Below are 18,578 nucleotides of genomic sequence, written 5' to 3' on the forward strand. Positions count from 1 at the left end.
TTTCATGAATCCCTTTTATTAAACGAATAGTGAATTCAGATTACCCAATTCATTTTTTCCCCAATGAAGGGGCAATTTAACATGGCCAATTTAACTATCCTGCACATCTTTGGGTTGTGGGGGCGAAACCCTTGCAAACATGGGGAGAATGTGGAAACTCCACACGGACAGTAATCCAGAGCCAGGATCGAACCTGGGACCCCGGCGCCGTGAGGCAGCAATGCTAACCACTGCACCACCATGCTGCCCCTACCGGTGAACTGTAATAATCAAACTTCAAAGTCCCACATGAAGAATCATGTGTGTTCTTTTTGCGTAGTTTGTTTATCCGCCTACTTATGGATTGTGTGTGAATACAAATGCCCTTGTTTGTGCAAACATGTATTAATTATTTTGAGTGCCACTGATAATTCATACGCATCAGGCCAATCAGTTCTTGCAAACCCTACTTTGGCCAGACTGGTTTTATTCAGAAGGAAAATGATGGTTCTCTCTAATTTGATGTAAATGTTGTAAATGTCCCAGAGGGACACCACATCTCAGGTGAGGGGCAGGATTGAGAAGATGGAGCCTGTACAGGAACTGAGCCTGCACTGTTGGTGTCGATTCACAGCACAAACCATTTTGCGAGCCGACTGATCCAACCAACCTCCATAATTTGGTGTTAGAATGGTTTATTGTTGCTTTTTCCATACCTTTCCTTGGACCTCCTTCAAGTCCCACAACGTTCCCTCGCTAAGAGTGACCTGCGTCACCATCAGTTGGTCATTAATAAATGGATAAAAGGGCGGCACGGTGGCACAGTGGTTAGCACTGCTGCCTCACGGTGCTGAGGACCCGGGTATGATTGTAGCCCCGAGTCACTGTCCGTGTGGAGTTTGCAATTCTTCCCGTGTTTGCGTGGGTCTCACTCCCACAACCCAAAGATGTGCAGGCTAGGTGGATTGGCTATGATAAATTGCCCTTAGTGACCAAAAAAGGTGAGGACGGGTTATTGGGTTACGGGGACAGGTGGAAGTGAGGGCTTAAGTGAATCGGTGCAGACTCAATGGGCCGAATGGCCTCCTTCTGCACTGTATGTTCTATGTTCTTTATCTAGACTTTTCAAGGACTTTACAAAAATGCAACTCACTTGTATACCGTATGTGATCTATTATTTAATAATCTAAGTGGACTACATTGTCCGATAGTAGCTGACCGATAAAGTAGCTGCTACCATAGTCTTCCTTCAAAGTGCTAGAATCATTAGCATTCTCACATGGATTGGGTTTTCAGCCAGGTCTTTCCAAAGGTCAGTATTTCAGATGGAAGTTCCCAAGTGTCAAATGGGACACTCACATGACATTTTCATCTATGTGAGAAAAGTCCCCATTTTATTTACCCACCTTGTTTCCAAGTCCCGACAACCCTTTACCTTCTTTCAGCTTCCTCGGCACCGTGAGGCAGCAGCACTAACCACTGTGCCACCGTGCTGCCCACCCCACCATAATAATAATCGCTTATTGTCACAAGTAGGCTTCAATGAAGTTACTGTGAAAAGCCCCTAGTCGCCACATTCCGGTGCCTGTTCGGGGAGGCCTGCGCGGGAAAGCACCAGTGGGAAAGACTGGAAAATCCCATCTTAGTTTCTGCCTTTAACACTGACCCTGAATGTGAATTCCACATGTTCATATATCTCTGTGTAAAGTTATTTCTCCAGATCTCTTCGTTTTGTATCTCGAGCCCCTCGGTTTTTGGCAATCAGCTTTGGAATCATCTCCTGATCGCTGCAGCTTGGGTGCCCATTTCCTAACTGACGTTTTTCAAACCGCATTCATGGGACTGCAATGCCTGCTCGATTGCCCCCACCCTCATCTAATTTCCATTAGCCCCCACCCATCACATACAGTTGAAAAATGCCCTCCCCTCGCACCCCCACCAGCATGATCTGGACCATCCCAGTTCTGTGCAATCAGAACCCCACCTAATCTCCTTTGCTTTGGCCTTCAGAACAGGCTTTTTGTCTGAATGGTGGGAGCCTGATTGGAAAATCATCTAAAGGATCCCTGCAGTAGGGGCAGCACGGTGGCGCAGTGGGTTAGCCCTGCTGCCTCACAGCGCCGAGGTCCCAGGTTCAATCCCGGCTCTGGGTCACTGTACATGTGGAGTATCCACATTCTCCCCGTGTTTGCGTGTGTTTCACCCCCACAACCCAAAGATGTGCAAGGTAGGTGGATTGGCCACACTAAATTGCCCTTTAATTGGAAAAAATGAATTGGGTACTCTGAATGTATTAAAAAAAAGTATCCCTGCAGTTAAAAACCTGACCTTCCAGACTTCACAGCAGCAACCTCTGCACAAAAATTGCCTCTGTTTTGCCTCAGTGTCACTACTCACATGACAAATGAATAACTCGATTGAACTGAAATTTTTAAAAAATAGATTTAGAATACACAATGTTTTTTTCCCAATTATGGTGCAGTTTAGCATGGCCAATCCACCTTACCTGCACATCTTTGGGTTGTGGGGGTGAAACCCACGCAGAAATGGGGAGAATGTGCAAACTCCACAGAGACAGTGATCTGGGGCCGAGAGCGAACCCGGACCCTCAGCGCCGTAGAGAGCAGAGCTACCACTGCACCACGTGCCGCCCGAGTGAACTGAAAGTTGACCGATACCTATGAAAATGTACTTCAGCAGTGATCTAAGACCTTCAAGGAAGGAGGGGAGAAAATTGACAAGAAGGAAAAAAATCTTGTCTCTTTTAAACTAATTTAAAATAAAAATGGAAAAATAAACAGTGAATGTTTTTAACAATAGCAAGAAAAAAGTTTATTTATAAATATAATACACATGGGGCTGAATTTTATGGGTGATTCGTGGGCGAGAATACAGGTGTGTAAACCTTTAAATGACGGCATTGTGCTATGGGCACTGTACCCACCAATGGCCTAACTGCCTTCCCACAATATTATAGGCAGCGGGGAAGTTATGGATGGGCTGCCCGCCCATGGCTCCATTGAGCTTTTAAGTTGACAACTATTACTCAACTAAGGGCCTCAGACGGCAGCAGTGGTTAGCACTGCTGCCTCACGGCACTCAGGTCCCAGGTTCGATCCCGGCTCTGGGTCACCGTCCGTGTGGAGTTTGCACATTCTCCCCGTGTTTGCGTGGGTTTCGCCCCCACAACCCAAAGATGTGCAGGGTAGGTAGATTAGCCACGCTAAATTGACCCTTAATTGGAAAAAATGAATTGGGTACTCTAAATTAAAAAAAAACTAAGGGCCTCGATCCATCATTGTTTCGATTCAATGGGAAGTGGGTGAGGCTGGTGCCTGACGTGTAGCCTGCCAGGTTTAACCTCTGGGCTGCAGGTCAGTGAAAGGGTGGGGGGGGGGGGGGTGCCTTCCTCCTAGGCCCTTGCACCAAGTAGAGACCCTCTCCACTAACCCACCCTTATTTTAAAAAAAAATTTTTTATTGAAATTTTTACAAAATACAAAATATAAACATCTTAACTCTATTAACAAACAACCGCGGTAACACCCCATGAACAATACCCCCCCGAGCTTCAAGAGCAACTTCAAACAAAGGGAAAGAACAAAAACAAAAAACAAAAAAAAAACAAAAGAGCACCCAGACAATGAAAGGGAAAGAGATAGCACCCTCCCCAAACCCATGTGCACAGTCCCCCCCCCCCCTCCCGGGTTGCTGCTGCTGTCGGCCTATTTCCCTACCGTTCCGCCAGGAAGTCCAGAAAAGGCTGCCACCGCCTGAAAAACCCTTGTACTGATCCCCTGAGGGCAAATTTCACCCTCTCCAATTTAATGAACCCCGCCATATCAGAGATCCAGGCCTCCACGCTTGGGGGCCTCGCATCCTTCCATTGTAGCAAGATCCTCCGCCGGGCTACTAGGGACGCAAAGGCCAGAATACCGGCCTCTATCGCCTCCTGCACTCCCGGCTCCACCCCAACCCCAAAAATCGCGAGGGCCCAGCCTGGCTCGACCCTGGATCCCACCACCCTCGACACCGTCCTTGCTACCCCCTTCCAAAACTCCCCCAACGCTGGGCACGCCCAAAACATATGGGCGTGGGTCGCTGGGCTCCCCGAGCACCTAGCACACCTGTCCTCTCCCCCGAAAAACCTGCTCATCCTCGACCCAGTCATGTGGGCCCGATGCAGCACCTTGAACTGTATGAGGCTAAGCCTCGCACAGGAAGAGGAGGAATTCACTCTCTCCAGGGCATCCGCCCACGTCCCCTCCTCAATCTCCTCACCCAGCTCCTCTTCCCATTTACCCTTCAGTTCCTCCACCGAGGCCTCGTCTACCTCCTGCATTACCCGGTATATGTCCGAAATCCTCCCTCCTCCGACCCACACCCCCGAGAGCACCCTGTCCCGTACCCCACGTGGGGGCAACAAGGAGAACCCCTCCATCTGCCGCCTGGCAAACGCCCTAACCTGCATGTACCGAAACATGTTTTCCGGGGGGAGCCCAAACTTCCCCTCTAACTCCCCCAAACTCGCGAACCTCCCCTCCACAAACAGGTCCCTCAACCTCCTAACCCCTGCCCTGTGCCAGCCCAGAAATCCGCCATCAATGCTCCCTGGGACAAACCGATGGTTCCCCCATATCGGGGCCTCCATCGAGCCCCCCATTTCTCCCCTGTGCCGTCTCCATTGCCCCCAAATTTTGAGGGTAGCCGCCACCACCGGGCTCGTGGTATACCTCATTGGAGGGAGCGGCAACGGCGCCGTTACTAGCGCCTCCAAGCTCATGCCCACACAAGACGCCACCTCCATCCTCTTCCATGCTGCCCCTTCCTCGTCCATTACCCACTTACGCACCATCGCCGCGTTGGCAGCCCAGTAGTAACCACAGAGGTTGGGCAACGCCAGCCCCCCCCCATCCCTGCCTCGTTCCAGGAACACTCTTCGAACCCTCGGAGTCCCATGCGCCCACACAAATCCCGTGATACTCCTGTTGACCCTCCTAAAAAAAGGCCTTCGGGATAAGGATGGGGAGGCACTGGAACTGGAACAAAAACCTCGGGAGCACCGTCATCTTAACGGACTGTACCCTCCCCGCCAGTGACAGCGGTAACATATCCCACCTCTTAAACTCCTCCTCCATCTGCATCACTAACCTTGTGAGGTTGAGCTTGTGCAGGGCCCCCCAGCTCCCCGCCACCTGGACCCCTAGGTACCTGAAGCTCTTCCCTGCCTGCTTCAATGGGAGCCTACCAATCCCCTCCTCTTGATCCCCGGATGCACCACAAACACCTCACTCTTGCCCAGGTTCAACTTATACCCCGAGAAACCCCCGAATTCACTAAGAATCCTCATCACCTCCGGCATCCCCCCCACCGGGTCCGCCACATACAGCAACAGGTCGTCCGCGTACAGCGCCACTCGATGCTCCTCCCCACCCCGCACCAGGCCCCTCCAGTTCCCTGACTCCCTCAATGCCATGGCCAGGGGCTCAATCGCCAACGCGAAGAGCAAGGGGGACAGGGGGCACCCCTGTCTCGTCCCCCGGTACAGCCGGAAGTACTCCGACCTCCTCCTATTTGTGGCTACACTCGCCATCGGGGCCTCGTAGAGCAGCCTCACCCACCGGATAAACCCCTCCCCAAACCCAAACCTCTCCAACACCTCCCACAAATACTCCCACTCAACCCTATTGAAGGCCTTCTCCGCATCTAATGCCACCACTATCTCCGCCTCCCCTTCCACAGCCGGCATCATAATGACGTTGAGGAGCCTTCGTACATTTGTGTTCAGCTGCCTTCCCTTCACAAACCCCGTCTGGTCCTCATGAATGACCCCAGGCACACAATCCTCTATTCTAGTGGCCAGGATCTTTGCCAGCAGCTTAGCATCGGCGTTCAGCAGCGAAATCGGCCTATATGATCCACACTGCAGAGGGTCCTTGTCCCGCTTCAGGATCAAGGAAATCAGCGCCCGTGACATAGTTGGGGGCAGAGCCCCCCCCTCCCTTGCCTCGTTAAAGGTCCGGACCAACAGGGGGCCCAACAGGTCCAAATACTTTTTATAGGATTCCGCCGGAAACCCGTCCGGCCCCGGCGCCTTCCCCGACTGCATGCTCCCTATCCCTTTGACCACCTCCTCCAGCTCGATCGGCGCCCCTAGTCCCTCCACCTGCTCCTCCTCCACCCTCGGGAATCGCAGCTTGTCCAAGAAGCGCCTCATTCCACCCCCCTCCACCGGGGGTTCAGACCAGTACAGTTCCCCATAGAAGTCCCTGAAGACCCCATTGCCATCTACCCCCCTCCGCACCACCTTCCCAGCTCTATCCCTCACTCCCCCAATCTCCCTGGCCGCGTCCCTCTTTCGGAGCTGGTGTGCCAGCATCCTGCTCGCCTTCTCCCCATACTCATACACCACCCCCTGTGCTTTCCTCCACTGAGCTTCCGCCTTTCTGGTCGTCAGTAGGTCAAATCTGGCCTGAAGGCTACGCCTCTCCCCCAGCAATCCCTCCTCTGGGGCCTCCGCATATCTGCATATCTCCTATCCACCTGCACCATCTCCCCTATCAGTCTCTCCCTCTCCCTCTGCTCCCCCTCTCCCTATGGGTTCGGATGGAGATCAATTCCCCCCTCATCACCGCCTTCAATGCCTCCCAGACCGTCCCCACTCGAACCTCCCCGTTATCATTGGCCTCGAGGTACCTCTCGATACACCCCCGAACCCTCCCGGCCACCTCCTCATCTGCCAACAGCCCCACCTCCATGTGCCAGAGCGGACGTTGGTCCCTCTCTTCCCCCAGCCCGAGGTCCATCCAGTGCGGGGCATGATCTGAAATGGCAATGGCGGAGTATTCCACATCCTCCACCCTCGACACCAGCCCCCTGCTCAGGACAAAAAAATCAATCCTCGAGTAGGCCTTCTGTACGTGGGAGAAAAATGAGTATTCCCTGGCCCTTGGCCTCGCAAACCTCCAGGGGTCCACCCCCCCCATAAATCCCCTCAGCACCTTAGCCGCCGCCGACCTCCTACCCGTCCGGGACCTGGATCGATCCAATGGAGGATCCAGTACTGTGTTAAAGTCTCCCCCCATGATCAGGCCCCCCGCCTCCAGGCCCAACATACGCCGCATAAACCCCACATCGTCCCAATTTGGGGCATAGACATTCACCAACACCACCCGCTCCCCTTGCACCTTGCCACTCACCATCACGTACCTCCCGCCACTGTCAGCCACCACCTTCAACGCCTCAAATGACACCTTCTTCCCCACCAGGATCGCCACCCCCTTACTCTTCTCATCCAGCCCCGAGTGGAACACTTGGCCCACCCACCCATTCCTCAGCCGGACCTGGTCCACCACTCTCAGGTGTGTCTCCTGGAGCATAGCCACATCCGCCTTCAGTCCCTTCAGGTGCGCAAATACTCGGGCCCGCTTGACCGGCCCATTCAGCCCCCTCACATTCCAAGTTATCAGCTGGATCCGAGGCCTCCCTGCCCCCTTCCCCTGCCGATTAGCTATAGCCCTTCCCTTGCCCACCCCGCTCTGCCAGTTTCCCACGGCGGCAACTCCACCCCTCCAGCACCCCCTGCGTCCTCCAGCTCCTTCCTGACCGTTTCAGCAGCAACCCGGTACCCCCCCCCCCCCCCTCTACAGCACTCCCGTGAGCCAGCTAACTTCTGCTGACCCCGGCGACTCCTGCCCTCCTTTCGGCTCCTCCCCACGTGGGCCTGCCCCTCCTCCATTGTGCCCGTCAACGAGTCCACCCTCCCCCCGCTCCTGCGCGGGAAAAGAAAACATACCCCCACCCTCTCACAGTGCGGGAACCCCGCAGAAAGCCCGCGCTTTTGCCCTGCCGGGCCCTGCCTCCTCCAGGGCCACTCCCATTGTCAGTCCCCCCCACCAGCTCCCCGAACTCCCCGTTTACCCCTCTGCCCGAACCCGTCCACCCGACCCCTGCTTAAAAACCCATATAGAAAAAACCGTACGACATCACCCCACCCACCCTAAAGCCACCCCACATCTTACACTAAACCAAGCAAATGCAAATACAGTATTATACAACATCCCCCATCAGGGGGACCCTCAGTTTGAGTCCAGCTTCTCAGCTTGCACAAAGGCCCACGCCTCCTCCGGGGACTCAAAATAATGGTGCCGATCCTTATAGGTGACCCACAGATGCGCCGGCTGCAACATTCCAAACTTCACCCTCCGTCTGTGGAGCACCGCCTTCGTCCGGTTAAACCCGGCCCTCCACCTCGCCACCTTCGCACTCCAGTCCTGGAAGATCCGCACCTCCGTGTTCTCCCATTTGCTGCTCCGCTCCTTCTTGGCCCACCGGAGCACACACTCACGATCCACGAACCGTTGGAACCTCATCAACACTGCCCGTGGCGGCTCGTTCGGCTTGGGCCTCCTAGCCAGAATTCTGTGGGCCCCCTCCAACTCCAGGGGCCCCTGGAAGCACCCAACCCCCATCAGCGAGTTTAGCATCATCACCACATAGGCCGCTAGGTCCGACCCCTCCAGCCCCTCCGTGAGGCCCAGGATCCGCAAATTCTTACTCCTCGACCGGTTGTCCAGCTCCTCGAACCGCTCCTGCCACTTTTATGGAGCACCTCATGCATTTCCACCTTCCCCGCCACGGCCACGACCTCGTCCTCCCTTTCGGCGGCCTGCTGCTGCAGCTCCCGGATCGCAGCCCCCTGGGCTGTCTGGGTCTCCATCAGTTCCCTGTTCGTTACCTTCAGGGACTCCAACAACTCCAACTTCAGCTCCTGGAAGCAGCTCAGCAGAGTTGCCTGCTGCTCCTGGGCCCACTTCCTCAGCTCCTCGAGGCCTTCGCCGGCCGCCATTTTGTTTTTCTGCCCCCGATTTTTCCTAGGTGTTTTCGACGGTTTTCTCACTGCCCCACTCCTGGTCCGGACCATGGGACCGTTGGGGTCGACTCCTGGCCACTTCCCCCGTTGGGATTCGCCGCCTCAGCTCCGTTGGGGGCTCTGAAAAGAGCCCCAAAGTCCGTTATTTGCGGGAGCCCCCGAATGTGCGGCTCAACTGCGCATCGCGGCCACCGGAAGTCCCTAACCCACCCTTATTTTGCAACCCGGTGTGGACCCCGCAACCCCCTTGCCGGAATCTGCCAACCCAGCTCTAACAAGATCCTGGGTGTGGTGAATCACAATCCTAGTAATTCACACTGTGTTATATGGTATGTGTTGTGTCTCTGTAAGCTCGGTATACGAGCAGTTGCGCGGCTCTGCCCATAGGGGGAGATGAGGAGTTTGTACTGGGCTCCACCCTTGGCTCCGCCCATGGTTCCACCCATGGCTCCTTCCACTAGCAGTTGTGAGCCTGCTGCCAGTTATCTCGTCGCAGGCAGGCTCAGTTGTAAGACTATTAAAACCACTGTTCACTTCCAACCACGTGTCTTGTGAATTGATGGTCACATCACTGGGCTTCCTTGGGTTTCGGGACATCCATGGTTCCTCTTCCTCCTGCGCTTCCTGCAGGATTACAGTGGCCTCCAATCCGGTGTGGTGCAGAGCTGCTGATGCTGATTGGCTGGGAGCTCTATGAAGCGGCACTTCCTCCTGGAGATGGACAAATATCCCTGTCTTGTACTAATTAACGTGTAGTCACCTGACAAAAATTCAAGCAGGGTGATTGGGCCAAACGGGGGCTGGTTTGTTTCTTAAATTTATGCTGGGGTGCAGGGAGCCTGCCTGCAGCATATAATCCAGTCCATGGATATTAGCTAATGTAAAATAAAATCCTTGCCAATTCCCCATAGTCCATGTGTACCTGAACAGCATCAATATGCAAACCACAACTTGCTGATCTATATCCTTTGTTTAGAAGAATGTAATTCCCAGCTGTAATATAATCCTACAATTCTGAGACTATTTCTAGGCTGATGCAGTTTCAGTGACTTCAAACCAGAGAGTTGTGCTGTTTTTTCTTTCAGCACAGTTTAACTGGAATTAATCAAAATAAATTGGGGAATTTTTCTTTTTAAATAAATTTAGAGTGTCCAATTCATTTTTTTCAATGAAGGGGCAATTTAGCATGGCCAATCCACCTACCCTGCACATCTTTGGATTGCAGGGGCAAAACCCATGCAAACATCGGGAGAATGTGCAAACTCCACATAGAGCAGGGATTGAACCTGGGACCTCTGTGCCACGAGACAGCAGTGCTACCCACTGCCCTAAATTGGGGAATTATTTTTTTATTTTTTATTTTTTTTAAATTTAGATTACCCAATTATTTTTTCTATTAAGGGGCAATTTAGAGTGGCCAATCCACCTACTCTGCACATTTTTGGGTTGTGGGGGTGAAACCCACGCAGACACGGGGAGAATGTGCAAACTCCACACGGACAGTGACCCAGAGCCGGGATCGAACCTGGGACCTCAGCGCCGTGAGGCGGTTGTGCTAACCACTAGGCCACCGTGCTGCCCTAAATTGGGGAATTTTAAGCCCAAGTTATGTCAAGTATAAACTGTGTTTCCATGATCTTTAATGCTGGTTTGAAAAGCATTATGCTGGAAGTTAGCCCAGCCCAGAAAACTGCCCAGACTGAATTAATAACCAGGGCGAGTTTCCCCTATTTGCACCTGTTTCTGTCTGTTTGAGGAGGTTCAACTTAAGTCCTCTGTTTTTTAAAGACAAAGGCCCTAGAAAGTACTTTACAAAAGTTTTCAAGTATTAAAAAAAATTACTTTCCCTAGAAGTTGACCAGTGTACCCCCGTGAAACTAGTCATGGGTTCTGCATAGTATTAAAGTCACCTCAGTGATTTCAAATCAGATTATTCATAAGCGGTCGACTGCTCACTTTTCTTTCTGTTCTATTGATTAAACCAAGTTGCCACTCTTAAATATGGGTATGCAATTTTTTAATGCAAGGAAAAGAAAGCAATTATGTTCTACTACACTGCCTGTTTGTGTTGGTTCATGAAGATTTTGGCCATGATTTCCAGGCCCCAGCGTGGTGGGTCCTGCTGCGGCGGATGTGACAAACCATTGACTTCAGCATCATCAGTGCATTCCACTGGCGGGCAGGATCGTACGTTTGTGATAATGTAAAGAAAGTTGTTAGTAGGCAGCACGGTGGCACAGTGGTTAGCATTACTGCCTACGGCGCTGAGGACCCGGGTTCGAAACCCGGCTCTGGGTCACTGTCCGTGAGGAGTTTGCACATTCTCCCCGTGTCTGCGTGGGTTTCGCCCCCACAACCCAAAAGATGTGCAGGGTAGGTGGATTGGCCGCGCTAAATTGCCCCTTAATTGGAAAAATTAATTGGGTACACTAAATTTATATTAAAAAAAAGAAAGAAAGTTGTTGGTGTGGAAACTTGGGCCAGGGCTTTATGGCTCCTTCCATCTGGCAGGATATTATAATCCTGCCAAAGTAAATGGCAATTTAAATAGCCCTCTGCATCCCTCAGTGGAAGACACACAGTGGCAAGCATATAAAATCCTGACCCTGAGCTATAACAGAAAACAAACACCATTTCAATTGCAATTTGCCCCCAATTTGCCACATGTGTCCACTGTAGAACATTTACCCATGTCAAGTGCCCCTGTTAACTCTCTCTTGGGGAGAGTATTTTGTAGTTTCAAGACATTTTGCAAATACGCTGTCGAAAGATCTTTTTTGGGATTGGGATCATGCATGCGAAGTGTCTAAAATTGAGAAAACCCATTGCTTTAAAACAATATTGTAAATATAATTGTTTCAAAATCAACTCATTTTTCTTCAGGTTGGGATCTTTCATTTCAAATCTAATGCATCCTTTTTCTTTTGTTTTGTAGGTACTTTTTAACCAGTTTAAGTATTTCTTCAATCTATACTTCCTGTTGTTGGCATGTTCCCAGTTTGTACCAGATTTGCGACTTGGTGCCCTGTACACATATTGGGCTCCTTTGGTAAGTCCATCATTATTCACCTGACTTCATTACACTACTCAGAATGCGATGTATGAGGCTGAATATTGTCCTAATGAATACTGCAGTCCAATGAGCACCAAATTTAGCTCTAGTGTTTAACAAGAATAGGGCATGTGGTTGATAAGAATATGGCAATGTGCTGCTTGGATTTCATGTTACTTTCACACACTGTGCCATTTTAACAGTGAGGTTTGGGGCAGTATTGATCCTTCACCCCAGGAAAACGCGTGTCAATTTGAGATCCAAAAGCAGAGGTCTGTTCTAATCCTGAGCCAGATGCGTACACACATTGCGCTCGAGAAAGTTAGCATAAGAAGACGCCACGACTAGGAGATGTCAAAGTAAGTACCATGGTTACATTGTTGGCCAGTAGCAGCCGCCCACAAACATGTTAGGTTTAGATGTTAGGTCCCATCCCTTCTCCAATTTCTATTCTCCTGCTGTGCAGTTTCATGGGTCACCAGTAGTAGTCTAATGCCATGTGATCCGGTCTACCAGTCTCATTCCAGCTGGGTTTGACGGGAACTGGACATGGACTTTGGTAATGAGTTCCAAAGGTTAGGGTGTGGGAGTAACCCTGATAGTCGCCTCATTTCAGCACAGTGAATTTTTGTCAAAGCATTAGAATCTGGCTATCATACTGGAAATTCGTCATCAGATTTATTTGGCCATTGACATTTTGGTGCGATTTCGTGCCCACATTAGCCGTGAACGCAAAGGGCCAAGTGGGCGCAAAATCTCACAAGGATCGGAATATGAGATTCTTGCCGGTGCCCTGAGGCGAGAACCTAATTTCAATGCACTTCAAAAAATTTAAAGTATCGGGCTTTCCTGCCATATGTTCCTTGCACAGATAGAATTCCTTCGCGTTGGCGAGGTGTACAACTGCTTTTTTAAAATGTGAAGCAGTGGCGGTGAGCCTGCCGGGGGCGCCCAGATAAGTATAGCCACCTGGGGGTGGGGGGGGGGGGGGGGGGGGGGACACATGCCCAAGCACTGTCCCCCTGCACTGCTAGGGTGGCACTGCTGGGGGAGGGATGGATTGCCCTCTGGGGAGCTCCACACCTGGGGGGGGGGGGCTCTCCTTGTTCCTTGTGGGAGGGTGGGGGCCGGCATTGTCGCCTCTATCACGGCGATGCGAAGACCACACCACCAGATTCTTTGTGTTCAGAGTGGAAAATTTTGCTCATTAAATGAGGATGAATGTCCTGACTGCACATGAATGAGGTGTTTCAGGGCAGCATGGTGGCCTAGTGGTTAGCACAGCTGCCTCACGGCGCTGAGGTCCCAGGTTCGATCCCGGCTCTGGGTCACTGTCCGTGTGGAGTTTGCACATTCTCCCCATGTCTGCGTGGGTTTCGCCCCCACAATCCAAAAATGTGCAGAGTAGGTGGATTGGCCATGCTAAATTGCCCCCTTAATTGGAAAAAATAATTGGATAATCTAAATTTATAAAAACAAAAAAAATGAATGAGGTGTTTCTGTTGAATAAATTATATTTTGAATCCTTGATCTTGATGATTAATATTGTCACTATTTTCTGTGCATGAATCAAACTGTAAGGGTACGCTTTTACACAAACAGCTGGAGTCTGGAGTTTGAGGGGCAAGTTTGCTTGTGAAAGACGCCTTGTTAGTTGGCATTAACTTTATGGAGCAGAGATTCTGCACAGTTAGTAGTGAACCAATCAATCACTCAGTCTTGTTTTGTTATAACAATAAAATAGATATGCTGCTTCCTGTTGAGCAGTTTCTTTGCAACCTATATTTTTTTAGACCTCTTTGTTTTACTTTGTAAATGTTTTGTTTGAAAGAAAAGGCATGAATGGAAAATGCGCTGCTATATGCTTTGGATTTCTTGTGGTTTTCTGGCCAGTTCTGTTTCTGCACATCAAAATGACATCAGGCTTCTGAAAAGAGCTTGTAAACAGACCCAAACTGCATTTTATGATTCCTGGGACTGTGCTAAATAGATTTATTGTGTAATTATCATTTAATTTTCGGAACACCAATCTTCCATTCGTTTTACTGAAGTCCTTTGAAATTAAGGCTAGCACGGTAGCATTGTGGATAGCACAATGGCTTCGCAGCTCCAGGGTCCCAGGTTCGATTCCGGCTTGGGTCACTGTCTGTGCGGAGTCTGCACATCCTCCCCGTGTGTGCGTGGGTTTCCTCCGGGTGCTCCGGTTTCCTCCCACAGTCCAAAGATGTGCACGTTAGGTGGATTGGCCATGATAAATTGCCCTTAGTGTCCAAAATTGCCCTTAATGTTGGGTGGGGTTATTGGGGTAGGGTGGAGGTGTTGAACTTGGGTAGGGTGCTCTTTCCAAGAGCCGGTGCAGACTCGATGGGCCAAATGGCCTCCTTCTGCATTGTAAATTCTATGATCTATGATTGGAGGTTCCAGGATGAACAGATGCAGAAAAGGTCAAGTTTCATGGGTGGGACTCTCCGTCGGCCGATGCCGGAATCGGGAAATGCGATTGGGCGGAGAATCAATTTTGACTCCGAAATCGTGGCGGATGCCGAGTTCACGCCAAATTGTAATTCTCTGGTGCCTTGACAGCGGTATCAATGCGTTCCACTCTGTACATATAGTAAAGGATGTTGGCATATCATTAGCGGGCCTGACCCAGTATTCTCCGGGTCCTCCACGATCCTCTGTCTCCATGGGGGGGGGGGGGGGGGGGGGGGGGGGGGGGGATTCCTGGTGTTGAGGTTTACTTGTGCTTTTAAAAATCGGGAAACAGATGCCATGGCTGATGAGGGCTGGCGTGGGGGGAGGGGGGTGCGGTTTGGTAGGCTCTAAAAGGGCCAGGGATTTGGAGGAGGGGTGACGGGGGGAGGGGCCGTGGGCATAGGGTGACCCCCTCCCATGGGGACTGGGCAGTGTCCAGGCACAGACCTCCATTGCCGTGACTTGTAAGGCAGTCATCTTGCTGCCACACCACTGATCACCCACCTTGGTCCCCAGTTCTGCAGAGTGGCATGCTACCCCCTCCAACTGGCCACCACCCACCCACTGGGGGCATTGGGCTGGCTGGAGGGGGCCAGGTCGAGGGTCTCCCCTGGGATGAGAATCGCAATGGGTCTGTGAAGCCTTAAAGACTGCCTTATTTCATGTTTAACACCTCTTAACAGTTACAATAGGCTCTGTGGTTTCACTGTTGCAGACTGCCTGCTTTTATACCTTTGTACTTGTTTGTTTATATTTGATTGCATGCCCCGTAACTTTTACGAGCAACTGCGGTTTAGTCAGCTGCCATCTGCTTCATAGGACCTATGGAGATTATTTGTCTCTGCTGCATCTCATACCCTATTAACGCTCAAGAGCTTCCTCGATTGCACACCTGGGGCCTGGCTGAACTCAGTTTTTTTTCAATGGGTTTTTGTTTCGGTTCTCCATTATGACAGAGCTCCATGGCTGGTTTGAGAGGCCCCCCCCAATCCAAGCAACTGGCTGAACTCAGACATTCGTGTGCAAGGATTCTTGAAAGATGACCTTCCCGCAGCCATTGTGGAATTTTCAGGCTGAATTTTCAGGAGAACTGAACAGAATACTCCAGATTCTGGCCCCCAGTGGCCTGAGGGATGGAGGCTCCTGATTTGGGTAGAAGAGAATAATCATTTCCCGGCTCTGCCTTTGCATCTCCAACAGCTCAGGGAGAAACTTTTCCAGAGGCATGGAAGCTGGCTGGGGGCCAGCTGTTTCCTGGGGTCCAACAGACCTCCGACTGCCCAATCCCTTGGACGTTCCTGCCTCCACCAGATGTGCATCAGCAGATTGCGAGGGATTCTGAGGAAGATACTGGGAGGTTGGATGTTGGGGGAGGGGGGGGCTACAAGGTGGCACTGAATGGATTAATGGTGACATTCTGGGGGAGACAGATATGACTGATGTCAGGAGGAGACAGGTGGGAACTCACCCTTGCAGCTCGTAGAAGGTCATTCATTTTCTTTCGACATAGGTCCTCCTTCTCAGGTTGCTGACACTGACTGCAGAAGCCACCACATCCCAGGCGGGATTACTCACATTAACTTTGGTGTCTCGTACCCACAAGGGGGTATAGTGTGCTCTGCCCCTCCTCCACGGCATCCAGAAGCAAGTTCAGGTCACTCTCCAGGAATCGAGGAGCAGGTCTCCGCCCTTGTATGATTAGGCCAGTTTCCCACCAAGTCATTGTTATAGTACACAAATATTGTTCTCTGCGTATCTGACCAATTACAAGAGCGTTTAAGTACTCAGTCATATTTTCTGCTAAGAGTATTGTTTGTATCGAGTAATTTATTGAAAAATGTTCTTAAAAGGCTGGTTCATTATAATTACTGACCATTTCATATCTCGTGTTAAGTATGTCCATTAGCATGCGGTGAGGTAAGTATAGAATTCTGGATCTTAACCAATCAATTATAGTGGCTGTTGGGTATTAGTAACTCCAGGCAATGGTTTATAATGGACAATTCCTAGTTTGAGGATGATGTCAGCACACAGCTATGACAGTGCAGTTTAAAAAAAATAAATTTAGTGTACCCAATTCATCATTTTTCAATTAAGGGGAAATTTAGTGCGGCCAATCCACCTATCCTGCACATCCTTGGATTGTGGGGGAGAAACCCACGTAAACATGTGCAAACTCCACACAGACAGTGATCCAGAACTGGGATCGAACCTGGGACCTCGGTGCCGTGAGGCAGCAATGCTAATCACTGTGTCACCGTGCTGCCCCATGACAGTACAGTCTAAGAGTGTTTCAGGAAGTTAAGTGATGGTATTTTAAATAGAATCAATGATTTACTATTAGTCACTTCTAGGCTGCTGGTATTTGATTTATAGAGTACAGATGTTTACAGCTTAGTTCTAACCTCTACCATTGTTTTTGCAGAACTGGATGATCGGAGTTGAGAAATGGGGCGGGGGATATGCTCTAACAGAGGCATTTTGAAGTAATGAGAATTCCTGTCAGGCATATCTTTTGCCCCGCAGTAAAGCTGGATGCTAAGCAAGCCAGTCTCCCCCTGATATCCAGCATAACTACCGGTGGCAGAAGGACAAGTTAGAAGGCCACAAAGCCTATTATGCTTTCAGCGTTACTCGACAAAACATTTTAAGCACAATTTCTGCTGACAGCAGAACACTGTGCCCTCTTCAGGCTAGCCTCCCTCAGCTGTAGTTGGAGAACCTGTCATTATTATGCTGAAGGCCCCAGGGCTGGAAAATGACCTGGGTTAGGCATCATCTTTATGGTGGGCAGTCGTTCTGCTGATATACATGCCCAGCTCTGTAAAAGCAGAATATCTGAGCCGTAATCATTTAATTTTGTTTTCACTGTAAAATTTCAAGGTGGGGTGGGGGTGACCACAGGAAACCTTAGGTAGGATGTTAGTTCATTAAAAAAAATGTTTAGCTGCACCTGTGTTATTATAACAAGAATTCTAATGAGAGGGTGCGGCAATGTGGTGGAGACAGGCAACGTCACTAGGGTGTAAATTCTGTGGAATCAACTTACTTTTTTTTTATCGGCAGAGCTCCATTAATCGCTGTAAATCTGATAACCAATCTTTTTATTGTTTGCAAGTACATTTGTATTTCCTCTCTTGCCTCTGTTCAGTTACAGTGAAATTTGCTGCTGTTTATAAAGCCGCGAGGGGAAACAGCCAAGGCTGCTGAAGGTCTTGTGGTTTTCTGTGCTGGCTGACCAGTGAGAGATAGGGTAGACTGATGTTTTAAGTGTCTCCATCACTGAGATTTGTGTTCCGTCTCGTAGCTGAGAATTGGCAGAATTCTCAGGTTTGGAGTTGAATTCAGAAAGTTCTGGGTGGGTGTTATAACCCCCACGAGGACCATGGGGAAACAATCATTGATCTCCCTGTGGGACTGGTGGAATACAAGCTCCCTGGATAGGGGGCAGAGGCCAACCACCTGTGGCTCGTTAGGAGCAAGATATAAAAGCAGGCCCAACTCAGGGCCTGATTAGAACAAATCCTTCCATCTAGGATTGCACTGGAAGTGAGATGTTACATTAAGCAGACTTGTGTAAATTTGTAAATAAATTCACATTCATTAACGACAGTTTCCTTATGAGTTATTATAGTGGGGTTAGAATTTGTCTGTGCCATTCTGGATTGGAATCCAACGCTCCAGTGAAGGTACATTTCACGTTTAAGGCAGTGAGCACACAAAGATTGTGGACCTCAGCTCTTTAGCCTGCAATTCTCATTAGGCACAGAAGCGCAACTTGTATATAAAGCTCAGAGTTGTACATGCGCAACATTCAGGCAGTGATCTCCATCTGCACTAAGAAAAGTGTTTTCTTTTTTGTACCTTTTCTGTCCTGACCGCTCCTTTCCTTTGGAAGTGCTGGTTCATGGGGGACTTGGGCCACTGATTATATTTAAACCCAGAGAACTGAATAATGTTAGATAACCCAGCTGGAGAGAGGGAGCATCACATTTAAACCTGTCCCTGCCAACAAAGGTTTACCTTCTACAGTTGGATGGTTTTCTCCATCCCTCGTTTAGGATCATAGAGGCCAAATGTAGTGTCACTATCACTGATGCATGCAGATATAGATGTAAAAGGCCATTTGGCCCATCTTTGTTCATCAATCAAGATTGAGCACTTTGTCATGCCAGCCTCAAACTGCTTCTTCAATGATTCC

General features: G+C 50.1%; 1 protein-coding gene across 1 annotated transcript in view; it reads left to right on the top strand.

The window, feature by feature from the left end:
* LOC119969467 (probable phospholipid-transporting ATPase IIA) overlaps nt 1-18,578 on the top strand; it is a 280,025-nt gene that overhangs the window by 65,160 nt on the left and 196,287 nt on the right. The window contains exon 3 of the mRNA XM_038803124.1: nt 11,786-11,899. Within this exon, the coding sequence (XP_038659052.1) occupies nt 11,786-11,899 (114 nt within the window). The remainder of the gene's footprint in view (nt 1-11,785; nt 11,900-18,578) is intronic.

This window comes from Scyliorhinus canicula, chromosome 7 (genome assembly GCF_902713615.1).
Source record: "Scyliorhinus canicula chromosome 7, sScyCan1.1, whole genome shotgun sequence".
In the NCBI taxonomy this organism is placed as follows: Eukaryota; Metazoa; Chordata; class Chondrichthyes; order Carcharhiniformes; family Scyliorhinidae; genus Scyliorhinus; species Scyliorhinus canicula.